Source organism: Vulpes lagopus, chromosome 4, assembly GCF_018345385.1.
Source record: "Vulpes lagopus strain Blue_001 chromosome 4, ASM1834538v1, whole genome shotgun sequence".
Lineage (NCBI taxonomy): Eukaryota > Metazoa > Chordata > Mammalia > Carnivora > Canidae > Vulpes > Vulpes lagopus.
This window is the reverse complement of record NC_054827.1, coordinates 54,281,307-54,299,253: the sequence shown is the minus strand read 5'-3', so window position 1 is coordinate 54,299,253 and position 17,947 is coordinate 54,281,307. Positions and strand designations below refer to the sequence as shown.

The 17,947-nt window shown below is 39.3% G+C and overlaps 1 protein-coding gene across 1 annotated transcript; it reads right to left on the bottom strand.

The window, feature by feature from the left end:
* Positions 1–9,952: 9,952 nt before the first annotated feature.
* LOC121490001 (olfactory receptor-like protein OLF3) lies at positions 9,953–10,906 on the bottom strand. The gene has a single exon (XM_041753516.1). It carries the CDS (start codon positions 10,904–10,906, stop codon positions 9,953–9,955), a length of 954 nt encoding a protein of 317 aa, XP_041609450.1.
* Positions 10,907–17,947: the final 7,041 nt, after the last annotated feature.

Below are 17,947 nucleotides of genomic sequence, written 5' to 3'. Positions count from 1 at the left end.
TCTAATAAAGGGTTAGTATCCAAAATCTATAAAGAATTTATCAAACTGAACACCCAAGAAATAATTAATGAATAATCCAGTTAAGTAACAGGCAGAAGACATGAACAGACATTTTCCCAAAGAAGACATAGCAGATGGCTAACAGACACATGATAAGACACTCAACATCACTCAGCATCAGGAAAATACAAATCAAAACCACAATGAGATACCACCTCACACCAGTGAGAATGGCTAAAATGAACAAGACAGGAAACAATAAATGTTGGTGAGGATGAGGAGAAAGGGGAACCTCCTTGCACTGTTGGTAGGAATGCAAGCTGGTACAGCCAATCTGGAAAACATTATGGAGGTCCTCAAGAAGTTAAAAATAGAGCTACCCTATGACCCAGCAATTACACTACTAGATATTGTACCCCAAGATACAAATGTAGTGATCTGCAAGGGCAGCTGCACCCCAATGTTCAAAGCAGCAATGTCCACAATAGCCAAACTATGGAAAGAGCCCAGATGTGCATCGAGATGAATGGATAAAGATGTGTAGTATATATACAATGGAATATTACTCAGCCATCAGAAAGGATGAATACTTACCATTTGCATTGATGTGGATGGGACTGAAGGTTATTATGCTGAGCGAAATAAGTCAGTCAGAGAAAGACAACATATGGTTTCACTCATATGTTAAATATAGGAAACAACACAGAAGATCATGGGGAAGGGAAGGGAAACTGAATTGGAAGTCATCAGGGAGGGAGAAAAAGCATGAGAGACTCTTAACTATATAGGAAAGAAACAGGGTTGCTGGAGCAGAGGTGGGGGGATGGGGTAACTGAGTGATGGACATTAAGAAGGGCATGTAACGTGATGAGCACTAGGTACTATATGCAACTGATAAATTATTGAACACTACATCTGAGACTAATGATATATGTTGGCTAATGGAATTTAAATTTTAAAAATAGTAAGAAAATAAACAACAAAGTGAAAATTGGGCAAAAGATGTGAACAGACATCCCACCAAAAGCACACAAATGGCCAAAAAAGCAAAAGAAAAAAATATTCAACATAATTAATCCTCAAAGAAATGCAAATTAAAGCCACAGTGAAATGTTACTACCCACCTTTCAAAATTACTAATCTAAAAAAATGATAGTAACTGACACTAGTCAGCACTGGCAAACATATGGAAAAACTGAACCTCTCACTATTGCTTGTGTAAATGAATGGTGCTACCATATTTTAAAAGTTTGGCAATTTCTTATGAGATAAAACTTGCTCTTATCATAACAACCATAGAACTCCCACGTAGGATTTCTTTTCACCCAATTGAATTCATTTACGTTCACCCAAAAATCTGTACTTGAATGTTTACAATACTTTTTGTTCATAATTCCCCCAAGTTAGAAACAGTCCAGATGCACTTTAAAAAGTAAACCAACATATGTGGTACACCCATACAATTAAACTATTACTCCACAAATAAAAAGAATGGACTACTGTAACAAAAAAACATGAATGCATCTCAAATGCTTTATGCTAAGGAAAAAAAGTCAGACTCAAAGGCTGTGTCCTACTGATTTCATTTACATGAAATATATTTTGCAGGATCTCTGGGTGGCGCAGCGGTTTGGTGCCTGCCTTTGGCCCAGGGCGCGATCCTGGAGACCCGGGATCGAATCCCAAGTCAGACTCCCGGAGCATGGAGCCTGCTTCTCCCTCTGGCTGTGTCTCTGCCTCTCTCTCTCTCTGTATGACTATCATAAATAAATTTTAAAAATTTACATGAAATATATTTTGCAATAGACAAATAGAGAAATCTGATTGGTGGTTGACCATCAATGGTGTTCAGAAAATAGTTTGACGAAAAAGGGGCACAAGAATATGTTTGGTTGATGAAAATTTCTGTCTTGATTGTGGTGGCGCTTATATGATTGTATACATTTTTAAAACTCATAGAACTCTGCACAAAAAAAAGAATGAATTTACTATATGTAAATTATGCTTCAATAAAAACTAAAATAAGGAATTAGCTTTTATTATTTATTAATCTTAGCATAGCACTTAGGCACAAAAAAAATCAAATAGTAAGGAATTTGGACTGTTGGTTCAACATCAGTTTATATAAGGATGTGAAGCTTTCAATTATCACATTTCAATACTTGGTATCTATTTAAAACTTAAAAAGCCAAAGCAATCTTAAACACATTTGTAATAATTATGAGAAAGTCTAAATTCCTGGAAATAAATTGGATTATGAGTTGCTTGAAGGCAAAGATCATTCATTAGTTATAAGTAGCACAGGATATTTGTGAAATTATCATATTAAAATAATAATCTCATTGTACTATTCAAAATGGGTTAAATGCTGAAACAAACAGTTCCCAAAGAAGCATGGCTTAACACAATAAAATTTATTTCTTATTTATACAAATTCCCATGTGGGTGACACTGGTGGGGATGGCTTTTCTGGGTATCTCTCCTCCAGGCAGTGATTCAGAATCCAGGCTTCTGCCCTCTGAGCTCCCAGAGTCCCATGCTGGATCCATATATGGGGGGGTTTCAGAGCAAAACAATGAATAATGGAGGCCAGTGGCTGGGAGATTTCAGCAGGCCAGGCCCAGAAGTGGCATATTTTCCTTCTTGGCCTCTACATTTCAGAAGTTAGAACTTGGTTCCCTAGTTCACCTCACTGAGAAGTTAGAGGAAATGTTTTTATGAGCAACTAGGCCAGTTTCTGCCACATGCATTGGACTCCGACTTGATTAGGCTACATTTGAGATCATGTGTTTATTTCAGAACTCTATAATTTAAAAGGGATATTTAGAATGCTTAAGCCCCATAAAAGAAAACGCTTCATAGTAAGAAGTCTGAGATCATGCTAATGAGTATGCACTGAGGAGCGGAGCGAGTAGCTTGATCATTCCCTCCCCTCAGTGTCTCTCAGAAAGGACCCAGTAGCAGCACGTGGTCTTCAGCCTCAACAGAACAGACCAAAGAATCTGACCCAGATTTGAGATCTAGCCTACTTTTAAAGCTGGTTTGCTCTTGATCCAGGAATTAAGTAGTATAAAGAATATTTTTAGGGGCACCTGGGTGGCTCAGTCAGTTAAGTGTCTGCCTTTGGCTCAAGTCACCATCCCAGAGTCCTAGGATTGAGCCAGACGTCAGGATCCCTGCTCAGAGATCCGTGCTCAGGGAGGGGACTGGCTTCTCTCTCTCCAACCCCCTACCCCATGCTTTCTCTTGCTCTCTCTCTCAAGTAAAATATTTTTTTTTAAAAAGAATATTTTTTTTGAGAGAGAGAGCATTAGCAAGAGTGGTAGGGGGGCAGAGGGAAAGAGAGAGCATGAGCAAGAGTGGAGGGTGGGAGCAGCGAGAAGGAGGAGCAGGGGGTATGCAAAGGGAAACACAGAGAGAGAATCCTAAGCAGGTCTCCATACCCAGGACAGAGCATTCAATCTCATGACCCTGAGATTATGACCTGAGCCAAAATCAAGAGTCAGATGCTTAACTTACTGAGCCATCCAGGCCCCCCCAAAGAATATTTTTAGAAGCAGGTGGAGAACGGGTTATACTTCATATGGAAACTCTTTGTAAGACAGTGATCCTTGTAACCCATACAGTGGAACATCAAGTCAATATCCACAACATTGTACCATATAAGGAAATAACCTCTCTAATCAATAAACTATGTCATCAAGGCCTAATGTCTAGGTATCCAGCCTTGAAGCTTCTATCATGATAAACCAGTGCAATCTACTCTTTATCTGCACCTGTTGTTCTTCAAGACTCAGTGTTTCCATATTTGTCCATTTGGGGTTTACCCATTACAAGGCAAATCAGGTTAGGGTATCATGAATGTCAACTTCAAGAGTAACCCAAAAGAAACTCTCTAGATATTTCATCTGCAGTATAAACAATCTCCTACTTGGTACTTATGATCTTTTGTTCTCACTGGTCTTTGAAATATCTATGGCAGATTGAAATGATGAATAGAGCCTATGGAAAGATTTGATTGGAGAATCAAAGTGCTAGTCCATGGGGTTTTGAGGTAAGAAAATGCCTCTTTATCAGGTTACCTGTTCTTTTGAGAAAAACTCTTACTTGCTATTGGGCCCTAGTAGACCATGGGAATGCCTGGCCATGGGAAACCAGGTCACCATGAACCTGGAGTTGTCCATCAAAACCTGCTTTGAGGAACAAATCATAAAGTAGTATGTGTGAGACTAGGCCTGAGCATATCCTGAAGACTCAAACTGTCACAAACAATTGGTTAATACGTCTACCATGTCTGTTCTTGTCATCCTGCCACTGAATCTTTAACTCATAATATGCCCTCCTATGTAATCCCTATGACTATTTCACTGAGAAGGTATGGTCCTGAAAGACCATGGAGAAAGTGTTCTTCCTAAAGAGGAGAATTTTATACAGTGCATTTCACTATAACTTTACATGGAAGGAGAATAACTGGAAACCAGGATACACACTGATTTAAAGGCCATGCATAATCTTACCTCGATATAAAAGACAACATTTAGAGTATTGGGACACAAGGCTTTAAGGAAGAAATATGAATAAATTCATGCATGTTTCATAGGATTTCTGGTAAGAAAGGAGGTTCTCAGTTTCCATGTGGACAAGAATACTGGCATACTTCTGAAGCCAATCAGCCTCATTTCCCAAGCATACCAGTGTTCATGGTGACAAGGATGATGACTACCTATGGGTTCAGCAGATTGGATTTTATTTAACCAATACCAGCTCAATTACCAACAGTACTGACTATACACCTTACGAAGAGTAGAACCAACCTTAAACCTCCAGTAGAATGCAGTACTCAGACTGTGTTCTTTACATTCCATTTCCCATCAAAAGGAATCTGTGCTTCTTGGAAAAATAATTTCAATTATAAGTATTCGAAGAAAGGTATAAGATGGGAGTGTCATGTTGTATCACACCAGGAAGTAAGGGAGCTAGTAAAGATTTTAGGGTCATGTGGGAAAAAAAAAAACAAAACTAAGTGGCTAATCTGAATAGGCTCTTTGGTAGCCAGAGTACTGACCCCCTAAAGATGCCCATGTCTCTAGAACCTGTGAATGTTATTTATATTCATATCCAGAACCTTCCTTGCATGTTAAAAGAAACCTACATATGCATTTATATTAAGGATCTTTAAGTGATTAAAGATTAAGGATTAAGTAAGGAGACTGTCCTGGATAATATGTGTGATCCCAGACAAGGGTCAATATAGGAACAAGGAGAAAGGTTCAGAGTCAGGAGAAAGAGATGGAAGCCAAATCAGAGTCAGAGAGAGGTCCAAAGGTGCTGTGCTGACCTTCAGAGTTAAAGAAAGGGGCATAAGCCAAGGAGTGGAAGCCCCCTTATAAAGCTGGAACAAGGGTGTCTGGGTGGCTCAATCAGTTAAGCCTCGGCCTTCAGGTTAGGTCATGATCTCAGAGTCCCAGGGTTAAGCCCAGTCTGCTTCTCCCTCTTCTGGCTCATCCTCTCTCTCTCTCTCTCTCTCTCTCTCTCTCTCAAATAAATAAATCTTAAAAGAGAGAGAAAGAGAGACAGAGAAAGATGAGAGGAGAGGAGAGGAGAGGAGAGGAGAGGAGAGGAGGGGAGGGGAGGGGAGGGGAGGGGAGGGGAGGGGAGAAGAGAAGAGAAAGAAGAGAAGAGAAGAGAAGAGAAGAGAAGAGAAGAGAAGAGAAGAGAAGAGAAGAGAAGAGAAGAGAAGAGAAGAGAAGAGAAGAGAGGAGGGGAGGAGAAGGGAAGGGAGGGGAGGAGAAGGGAGGGGAGGGGAGGGAGGGAAGGGAAGAGAAGAAGAGAAGGCTAGGACAAGCAAGAAGTCAAATTCTTCCCTAGCCCTTCAGAAGGGGATACAATCTGTGGACATCCAGATTTTGGCTTGGTGAAGCCCATTTCAGACTTCTGAGCCCCAGAACTGTGAGATAATAATTTTGTGTTGTTTTAATCCACAAAACTTGTGATTTCTTACAGCACTAAGAGGAAATTAAGAGACTCCTACTCAGTAATATGAGACAATTTAGACATCAATAAGGACCATAAGTGCAACAAATAAGAATAAAACAAATAAGTTTACATTGATGAGTCCATTATGATTTTTTTAAACATCCCTTTTGTTGTCCAAAAAAAAAAAAAGTGGTAAAAAGAAAAAATAAAAAAATAAAACACTCATATTGACTTTCTGCTACCAACTATACTTCAGGGTGAGGAAGAAGTTTCCATTTACAAATGTATTTCAAATAATAAAGAGAAAAGGACAGTGTAATATCCCTACCTTGAAACTCCTAATAATGTAATGGATCTAGGTCAGTAGTTTTCTACCAGGGGTGATTTTGCCATCCCTGGGGACATTTGGTAATATCTGGAGACTTCTGATTGTTAAAAGTGGAAGGAGGTAGGGAGAGAGCACAACTGCCAGTTAGTGGGTAGAGGTCAGGAATGTTGAAAAACATCCTATAATGTGCAGAAGAGCCCCCTCAAGAAACAACTATCTAGCCCCAGATTTCAATAGACATTGGCTGCTATTGAGAAACTCTTAGCTAGGCAATAACTGCAATAAACTCTAGACAAGAGAAACTGAACACTGTGGCATGATAGAAGTACATGCCACAATCTGAAAAATCTTACCATAAAGGAAAATACATTTATCTTATTTTTATTTTATTTTATTTTTTTTAGAAAACACATTTAAATCTGATCAAGCTTTCATATCTAAAAGAAGATACAGGGTCAATAGAATATGCAAAACTACACTCCAGGGATGTCATCAAAAAATTCAAGCTGCGCGAGAATCCAGCTGGGAAATACAACCCTGTCTTATTTAACAGATAATTCCAAGGGGAAAAAAGGAAATTGAAGGCGAACCTATAGATTAAGCAGGTTTTCAGAGACATAGTAGACATTGGCAATTATGGATTTTATTTGGATTCTTATTTGAACAAACTGTAATATACATTAGGTTTTTTTACAAAATACCTCAATGATATTTTCATGGTTATTAAATAATGAACAAGATTATAATTCTCAAATATGCTTCAGTGTCCAATTTTTTTAAAAGTTGTATTTAATGGCTTTATTGTTTCCAACATCATCTTATTTTGCCCTTGAATCAACAGTACTTTCCTTTCTTATACTGAGAATGTCATTCACAAACAGTTACTAATGAGGAATGTCTGTGGTCTCCAGATATCCACCTATATTACTTAGTGAGAATTTAAATTTCTGAGAAAAGGCAGTCCTGGGGGGGAAAAATCTATAAAATGAAAAAGATTAAAGTAGAAATTTAACACATAAAATATAAAATTACACTCATCTGTTTCTACATATCTGAGGCCCACTCTCAACATTTCTGCTTCCTGGGAAGTGAAGATCAGGAAAACTTTTCAGGCAAACCCAAAGAAGCTAAGTGGCTGAGTGAGAGCAAAGGGATCACAGGATGAAAGGTGGAGAAAAGTCATACTGAAACCACACACCAGTCACAGAAATGAGGTATAGTACCATCATATATTCTCCTCCTTGAGGTGTCCTGTATATATTTGACTAATTTCCTTCTTATTTTATATCTTTCTCCTACACTGTATAGAGGATGTGTTCATTGTGGCCAATTTTTCAACTAACTCCATAATTTACAGAATATTAGACAGGATATTGATATTTTAGAAGACAAATGAGATCCACATGGGAATTTCAAACTGAGAGAAGACAAAGTATTCCCCTGAAATATCTTTTAAATCACAGGACTTGACTTTTTTTCTTTCCCTATTGCCACCATCTTAATTCAGATTCCTCTAATGTCTCAATAGTGATTGTGGAGCAGCCCCTAGTTAGTCTCCTCTCTCCAATCTCTTCTTCCTCTGACATGTTTGCCAAAATGAATCTCAGGACTGTAAGTTTTATCAAGCTACTGCTGCTTTAGAAATATTTATCGGCTTGAATTTGGCATTCGGTGCCCTCCAACACCTGGCCCCTGAATACCACCTGCCTCATCTCCACTACTTCCTCATCCTCTCTGCCCTATATGCCCAGTTTGGGATGTTTTTGAATTTTTGGGCTCTCTCCCAGCTCATCACAATTCACAAGGTGCTCTTTTGCTTGGATTGCTTGTTATTTGGATCACTTGTTCTCACTTTCCTGGCCCCCAACAAGACATTTTCTGGCCCTTTCATACAGGGAGACTTCTGCAATCACGCCCAAAGTCTTATCCTCTGTGAATCTTCTCACCCTGCATTTTATTTATTTTTTTAAAAGATTTTATTTATTTATTCATTAGAGACAGAGAAAGGCACAGACACAGGCAGAGGGAGAAGCAGGCTCCATGCAGGGAACCCAACATGGGACTCGATCCTGGGTCTCCACGATCACACCCTGGGCCGAAGGCAGTGCTAAACCACCGAGCCACCCAGGATGCCCTCACCCTGCATTTTAATTGCTTCACTGTCATCCTTGCTATGCCATTATATTGCCAGGATTGATTCATATTGACTACTGTGTCTCAATGATTCACTGTCACTGATACACAGTTGATATTCCACTGATATATCCTAATACCCAATAAGACAAATTTAGCCCAGTACCACTGACATCTACTGGGACACATGCCAACTTTGAAAAACTTAGGATTGATTACTTTTAGGTAGATGTAAAATGTCAAATGAGCTTTGGATTATATGAAGCTTCAATCCTACTTGAACACTGAGAACGTGTGATAACATGTTATCAAATGGAAGAACTGTGAATCCCCTGACTTACACACACACAGGGAAAAAAGTCATTGAGATTTCTTCAAGGGAGTGAGGAGATGAGCTGCTATCCATTCTTTATCCTCTTTCCCCTCCCTTGCCTATTGTACAATATTTCTCCCCCACTTTGTTCCTTACTTAGGTGTTTTCTCAGAGATAAATAAGGTCTGGTCCCAGATAGTCTACCTCACTAGTTTACAAAGATCAGCTAGGGCCCTGTTGTGTGTGGGAGGAGGGATCGGAGAAAGTGTTCAGACAGAGACTAGAGGGGGGACATTGCACAGTTGACCCAACTATCCTGATTCCCAAAATACATATTAAAATTGTCTTGTTTTTAATGGCTTTGGTCCTTTCTAAGACTGACTATATCTTTTATATTTTATATATTAATTCCAATTTTATTTGTTTATTGCTTTTAAAGTCTCAGAAAGAGGTTAGGGATTTTTCAAAGATGGTTTTAACATTTCAATTGTACCTCTTACATATTCAGTAAAATTCTTCTCAAACTGTTTGTAGGCTGTCAAGTAGTGCCCCAAACAGGCTTGTCCTTGGACAGTAGTATACATTCTCATCACTAGAAAACAAGACCTTCAATCGATGCTTTTGTCTTGAGGTATCTTCATCACTGAGAGAAGATGCTATGTGCACAGGTAGCAGGTCCAGCACACAGACATCTTCACAGCCTTGATAGCATCTCTGTCCTCAGAACAGTGACTCACACAGTTACAGGATGTGGATACATACGCTGTGCAGTATTCTGCGTCTAAAAGATGAAAATGCTTTTGTTCCCAATGGAAGCACTATAACCCTGCGCAAATTTGAATGAATAAGAACCAGTGGTCCAAAGTAAGATCCACAAATAGGTCCAAGATTAGAAACAATGTGACAATCAAAACAATGCCTTTTTTCTTAGTACTCTTAAGCCATATGAATGGAGATAGAGAAAGTGTAGGAAGTTCTATTACAGCAGTGCTCATCTCCACTGAACATGCTGCTGTGACTTAAAAATATGCCCACATCCCACACCCCAATCCAACCTCCAGCCTCCTACCCAGCACCACCAGTACATGTGTCGTCATCTCCTTCCTGGTTGCCAGGGCAATGCAGGTGATGCCTGCCATATCCGAGGTAAGTGGGAGAAAACACAGGGAAAGTTCTTTTCTCTAAGTGATGTTCAAGATCCATCAAGTTGCTAGTTTTGAAGTTATTCCAGTTAATTGCCCTAATAGTTTCTGCCAGGCTCCCTTCACCTCCTTATTCCTTACACTATAAATCATGGGGTTCAGCATTGGTGTCAAAACTGAATAGAAGAGAGAGATCAACTTCTCCTGAAGGACAGAGGGGCTGGAGCGGGGCTGGATGTAAGTGAAAATCGCCATACCATAGCACAGGACAACCACTGTGAGGTGAGAGGCACAGGTGTGGAAGGCTTTCTTTCTTCCCTCTGTGGACTGGATCTTTAGGATGGTGGAGATGATCTGGATGTAGGACAGGAGAACCAGGCAGAAAGGTGTCATCAGCAGAACAATGCTAGAAACCATGATTGCAATCTCGTTGGAGGAAGTATCCACACAAGCCAGTCTGACCACAGCTAGGAGTTCGCAGGATATGTGATCAATGTACTTGTTTGTGCACATGGGCAGCTGAAATGTGATGACAGTCTGCATGAGAGAGTTCAGAGAGCCACTGACCCAGGAGGTGATGGCCAACCTAGTACAGAGCCCTCCGTGCATGATGACCGAGTATCGCAGGGGGTCACACACAGCCACATAGCGGTCATAGGCCATCACCGCCAGTAGAACAAACTCAATCCCACCCAAGCCCAGGGAGAAGAATAACTGGGCGGCACAGCTCACAAATGGGATTGCTTTATGGGCTGCAAGAAGATGTGCCAACATCTGAGGAATGATGCTTGTGGCATAAGAGACGTCAACGAGGGAGAGGTTGATGAGAAAGAAATACATGGGAGTGTGGAGTCGGCTGTCCAGTCTGATGAGAAGAATGATGAGGAAGTTTCCCAGCACTGTCACCATGTATGTGATCAAGAAGAGGACAAAGAGGGAGACCTGTGTGTCCCAGTCACTGGACAGGCCAAGGAGAACAAACTCTCTCACCCAAGTCTGGTTACCTGTTCCCATTAAAAAATCTCAAGATTATTAATCTGCAGAGAGAATCAGAAACAACAAAAACCAATGAATCAAAGAATCATAAAAATAACTTCTTACAAACACATATTGTTTTACCAGATGTTTCAGACCATTTGCTGGCCAAGATGACAGAGTCTATCCCAACATGTATTATTTCTATTCTGCATCTGAGTCAGGGTAGCACCTTTATAAGTACATGAGGTGGTCTCAGGATGAGACCACCTGGAGATAATGTTAAAGCCTGGAGATAATGCAGTGCAATTCTAGGAGCTCGCATCTTACCAACTGACTTCAGACTGAGAGTGAAGGGAGCTTGGTAGGTGACAGTAATAGGTAAAATGACAAACAATGAAAAAACAATCTGGTTGGACTAGCCTCATCATGATAAAATGAATAACTATATTACAAGAGGCAAGCACTCACGCTTTGGGAAGAAGCAGGGCCTTGTGGAAAGTTCTAGAATCAGAGACGGTAGGTTTGAAACCTAATTTAGTTAGTAGCTTTGTTATTGTGGTTCAGTGACAAACTTTTACATATGAAACAGGACAGTATTATACAACTCACGAGTACTTTCAAGCTGTAAAGTAAGTAACTTTAGAGAAAGTACTTTCTAGACTGTACTAGTATTCATAGTACTGTAGTAGTCTGAGTATTAGTAGTAACATGACCTCTGCCTTAGAGTACATAGAATAGCAAAGGAGTTTCCCATGTAAAACCTCCACAAACTCAGATATTAATGAAATTGGAGGCATTCTACGAGAGAACTGAGGGCTTCAGGATGACTGTCATGTTGAGGACCTGGGACCTTTGGTCTTTTTTAGAGCCTTGATCTCTTCAGCCTTTTGTGGGAGAGGAAGGGAAAAGGAAGTGTGATCATATCTTGTCCTTTTCTAATTTTCTTCTCAACTTGATGTTCTTAAGATTCTATCTTTTGCATATGGGCTCAGAATAAAGGAAATGACAGTGTGGATGTTTGACTTTCTATTTACATAAGAGGAAAGGAAACAAATGTTTAAGGAGCCTTCATCATTGATCAAGGCGGAGTATAATATACGTAAGAATATATGTAGATGTAGCTGGAAGGCAGCTTCTTTTGTGCTTTCCTTCATCCCAGAAAGGCTTTTAAAGTAGATCTATAGGTTACAATATCAATTTTGGGCATTTAATGTCCATTTAACAGAAACTGTTCAAACTTAAAAAAATTTTTTTTATACGATCGACTCATTTTCACTATTACACCATGCCTGTCCATCCCCCAACTTTCTTTTCCTTGGGGTGTACAAGAGAAAGATCCAACTTTCCTATACTAATGGATCATATAGTGGATATAATGGATTCCCACTGAATCAGGGGAGATATCCATTATTTGGTGTTGATAACTGATCTAATCTTTGATTTCATACTCTCTACCTCTTTTATTATCTTTTTCAACTATCTCTTTCAATAAGGATCTTATTCCTTCTTTTATCCTCTTTGCTATCCTGGGGTTTCTTTTGTTTCTCTTAACTCTCATTGACCACTTTGCCCTCATTAAAGAAAAAAATATACAACCTCTCAGTACAGGGAGAGGAATCTTTGCTATCATTCTAATTATTTCCTCTTTCACATCCAGAATTCTCAAATGATTGGTGTCCACTATTTGGAATTATTTTATCACAGAGTTCATCCCTTGAGCCATAAAAGTGAGGTTTTCACCTAATGGTTTTCACTAAATGAGGTTTTCACTAAAACGTGGAAATTATACTCAAAGGTCACTGGTAATTTTCTGGTAGCAAATATACAGGCTTTCATTTGATTTCCACTATTTAACTTTTAATAGTGTCCAGTATTTGCTCCTTCAAACTCTTGACTCTATCCTGTGCTTCTGTCTTGAGTTGCCTCTGATCTCTTATTGCTTGTCTGCATTCCTGGGGGGGATTTCTCCAAACACTCCCGCTGCATGCTATGAGGATCTGGTCAGTTTGGTGCTCACCAACTGTACATTTCTATGGCTTTTCCATCGAAGGGCTTGTAATTTCTAATTACAATCATTAGAAGGGTGATGCAGCTCACCCTCAAGTCTGTTTATCTCCTGCCCTTTCCCCTAAACGCCCAGATGGTTTCCCCAACACCAAAATGAGTGTCTGTCTCATAAATCTCTCACCAAGGCCTCCACTCACCCCCTCACACTCAGGATCCCTCCTGACTCCTTCATTTATGTCAATCCAACAAAAATTCTCCCACTTTCCCAGCACATCATGCTTGACTTTTCCCTCCTCCTCCCCACTCCATGGAATAAATCCTTTATTCATTTCCTTTATTGCATATTCCTCATCCTCCCATCATGGCATTCACACTCACACTTGCTTTCATCGTCCCACCTCATGGAGTTCAGGGCACCCTTTTAAATTTCCCTGATGCCACCTCCACTCACTCCATACTTCTACACACTTCCTCCAAGTTTATCAGGAGATATAAGTGTTTCCCCATCACTTCACCACACAAACACATCTATGATGTCTGCACATACACAGAATTAAGGTTTACCTGCACAGAAGAATTTCCACACAATCCTCAATCTGGCCTCTTTCTACTTATAATTAACTTTTATTATCTCTAGCATTTATTATCATATTGTGTGTTTTACAGCAAAGTATTTTATTAAAATAAGCTGTTACTTAAAGACTCCTAACTCGGGGAAACGAACTAGGGGTGGTGGAAGGGGAGGAGGGCGGGTGTTGGAGGGGAATGGGTGACGGGCACTGAGGTGGACACTTGACGGGATGAGCACTGGGTGTTTTTCTGTATGTTGGTAAATTAAACACCAATAAAAGTTAATTAAAAAAATAAATAAATAAAATAAAATAAAATAAGCTGTTACTACCAAAGTAACTTTCACTGATAAGTTAGCTGATTATTTTTAACTCACCAAGGCTGCTATTCATTTCCAAAGACCACTGCCTTATTTCAAAAGCCTTAATATCCAAGTATACCTTTTGTCCATACTTGTACAGTCCTTTTTGGGACTCATGGTACATAAAGCAGATTGGCCTTTGGGAAGACAAGTGCAGGAGGAAACGTGTGTTCATCAGATGCTTTTAGCATGCCCTGCAGTTAATATCATCACCTTAATACTTTGGGACTGGCTCCACTTAAATTATCTGGGTTTCTATCCTGGCCTAGGGTGGAAAATGGACCCGGTGCCAGGTGGAGACTTCAGATCTCACCACTCCTATCAGAAAGCCAGAGCTTGGTCTTCTCAGATCTAACTGATTTGTAAGATATGTAGCTCTCCCTGAACATGTATTTTTCACTGAGGTCAAAAAATGAAGGGGAAATGTGGGAATATGTGTTCCATTTGTCTGCATAAATAAGACAACAGAAATATTTTAGTACAGGGTTAGGCAGGACCACAGTTAAAGGCATGTCTATTTAGCTCTTCCTCCTGCATAGTGTATTTTATTCTGTCTTCTGAGAATTTGTTCTAACTCTGGCTACTTTACCTGTTTTGTCAGGTCCACAATATTCCTTTAATAAGCAACAAATACTATTTTACATGTTTTCTCAAAAAATCTAAAACCACTCTCTATATGTTTTGAGCTATCATGGTCTACTCACAAACAAATAATCCATGCTGTCTGCTCAGAACATAGTATTGAGGAATGACATATACTTTGGTTAATCTTCTTGGACATGAACACCTAGAAGGAAGGACTTTGTGTCTTTGTTTTATGAATTATGGCAAAGTAAGATAATTACCGTAGCCATAACAAATAGAGCACACTGCGTGACTTGGTGTGAAAGATGCCATAGAAATAGTCTATGAAAAATTTCCTCTTTAAATACTGATACAAATGCCTGAAATCTGTTCTTTTTATGTGAAACATTCATTTTGAGGACATAGTTAAGTATGAAAAACACTAAATGGAAGGCTTAAAATATATAGCAAATAATCTTTTTTTGTGAACTAGTATGTGAATGACTCTTATGTTGCAGAAAACGTCAGGGGTGAAGTATAGACAGCAAGATCAAATTTTCCCAGTTAAAATATTACCTCTCTAGACCTTAGCTAAAACTACTTCCCAGTGCCTCCTCCCATTATTCAGTAATTATTAGTTATACAAATATCAGGACTAGAATGTTCTCTCCATGACAAAGAAATAAAGACATAAAGCAGGTGAACAAATTTCTCACACAACACCTTTTATATGACAACACCCAATTTAAAAGTTAAATTTTAGCCAACCATTATGATCTTTTTAAAAAGTAAATCTATTCATTGATTCCATGGAAACGGTTATTTTTTTCTGTTATAAAGTTGATGCAAATTGTAACAAGTTAAATATTATTTTTCAACCTATTCCACTTCCACCTCCTTAAACTCAACCACAATTATTTTTCTTATTGTTTCAGTCTCCTACTACCTGATGACACCTTTAGCTGAAAGAACATGTCACCTAAACAAGATGAACAGTAAACAATTTAGACAACAATGCTTGCTAATGTTTAAGCCAGGACCGGCCTTTATCTCCATGGGGTAGATAAAATTTTGCCTTAGCTTATTCCTCCCTCCCTTTATCTGATTCTCACTCCTAACCCTTCATTTACAAGCCAAATAGTTTCACACCATCTCTGCAACTCTTTATGCCAAGCTCTACCTTCCACTAAAATGATCCATGCTCTAATAAAATTGCCCATTAGAAATATGGTAAATTCTTAGGCAGTAATTTTTGATAAAATTTGTAAACATGTGGTATTTAGGGGTCATGTAAATGAGGCATCTCCAACTCATGTGTCATGATTTACTTAAATTCTGATCAGTAGACCTGCCAGATGGGAGCCCCATCCATGTTGAGCCCCCTACAGCTCTGCAGGATGCCTGAGAGGAAGGGTGTCGCCCCATGTAACTATATGGCTTTTCGACAGAGTAGAGTGCTCTTTTAGCTCTTTCCACAACCTCCCCAGATTCCTTCTCTAATAGAGCTGATAAGGCCTTGAAGAACTATGAGCAACTGCTCATCAATTAAGACAAGACACCTGACCCACAGACAAAATTCAACAAGCACTGAAAGAATTTATACCAAGCTGGTGCCACATAGACAGGATCATTACTTGTGGTTCTCTGGAGATGTCTTCAGTTGCTGCTGCTGCTCCTCATGTTTTTAAATCACTTTTAATTGCATCTTCTTTCCATTGCTACTCTGTGGACAAACACTCCAAAATACTTGATTAAATTTTATAAGGATGGAGCTATTCAGAGTTCCACAAATGGGTGAAAGGTTTCATATATCTTCTCTATTCTCAGCATTCATTGTCAAATTCACTAACTCATGTGTAAGCATTTAAAACTAACAACACTTTCCACTTCTTTTGTCTGGCTGCTTCAATAAGTTATCTCCTCCCTCCCCTCATGTATTAGGAAGAAACAAGTATTGATTGGAACAGACTCAGGAGCTTGCACACTGTGGAAGGATTCCTCAGTGCCTCACTTTCCAGGATTATAATTCAGAACCATATTTCTTCTCACTATTCACACCAACTTGAAGAGTGCATGGATGGACAAAATATTAGATCAGCCTCAAAAATCGAATCCGAAACACTGATGCTTATGGGCAAGCCCACTACCATATTTTCCCCCTGTTCATGACATCAATAATGCCCTACAGCTAAGGGGGAAAAGTTCTTCCTCTTCTGAAAGTCTATACACATCTTTTGCAATCCTCCATTGAGTCTTAATCATATTGGCTTCCTATTTGGAGTCCTCTACAACTTCACTCCCGCAGACCAAAGTCCTGAATATAGAAACAAAGCACATTAAGGTGAGCCTCATAACCTACAGACATGTTTTGTCTTATGCGGGTCAAAAATAAACCAGACCATACATTTACACACTTCAATTGCCAATAGAAATAGCACTTTAATTTAGAGAAAGATTCATCGGATATACAGCTGAACACTGAATGTTGTATACATTTAATGCATTCATCATGGGCAGAAATATTTGCAACAACCTAATGTTTGGAACAAAAAACCCAAGGATCACTTGGGAGGGTGATCTCAAACAGGTTTTATATCTTCAGAGGTAATCAAGGTAACCAATTTGCTACTCTCCATCTAAATTTGGTGTCTGGAATTTCACAAAATCAACAATTATTGAGCCTCGGTTTCTCCAGCATATGCTGGCCTCAAATCATCTTGATGACATGTTTTATTATGGTTTCATTCGGCAAATGCTCAGCTTCTTTGTCTTGTCCCAAGTGGGGAGACTGTGGCAGTATAATTTCCTCAATCTACTGTGTCCCCACAGTGCAATCCCTACAGCCCAATCTAGAGGAACTAACCCCAAAAATGAGAGTCAGGAGACCTCCATTCTAGTCCCAATTCACATTCTGAGTGTTGTAGGACTTTGAACAATCCACTTACTCATCTTACATTTCCATCTTCCAACACTGAAAGAAAAATCAAAATATTTGGTATACAAACTCTTTGAGAAAATTGAGAAAAGAGACTTGATAATTATCAACAATTTATCTTTTTGGAAATTTAATAGATTCCTACTACATGTTCATGAATATAATACCTATCATCTTACAGATCTGGCTTGGCCTTAGGCCCTCCCCAAATATGATGCAGAAGTCCTCCTTACTATCTTCAGTTTCTTAATATTAATCATCATCTTCAGTATCTCCCCCATTTCACCCCCCCTTCTCTCTGTTAGTATATAAGTTCAGCTTTGAGAACTCTTAGAACAGTACCTGAGCCCCCTATTTCAGGAAGACAGAATCACTTTGCAACATTTGCCACACTATTTAGGGTCAGAAGATTGCAGCATTTGTGGATCACATTCCTGATCCAAAGTCCTTAACACGTCAGATCAGTTCTTTTCATGCCCCTCTAGACAGGGCTGTGTACACCCACTCTCTGTTGGTGCACCCATTCGCGCTCTCAAACACTGATTAGTGCCTGACAAACAGGCGTGTCTACCCCAGTCTAAGTTTATGTTGGTTTCTAAAGAATGCTTCCCTCCAACAAAGTCATGGACCAGAGAGATGA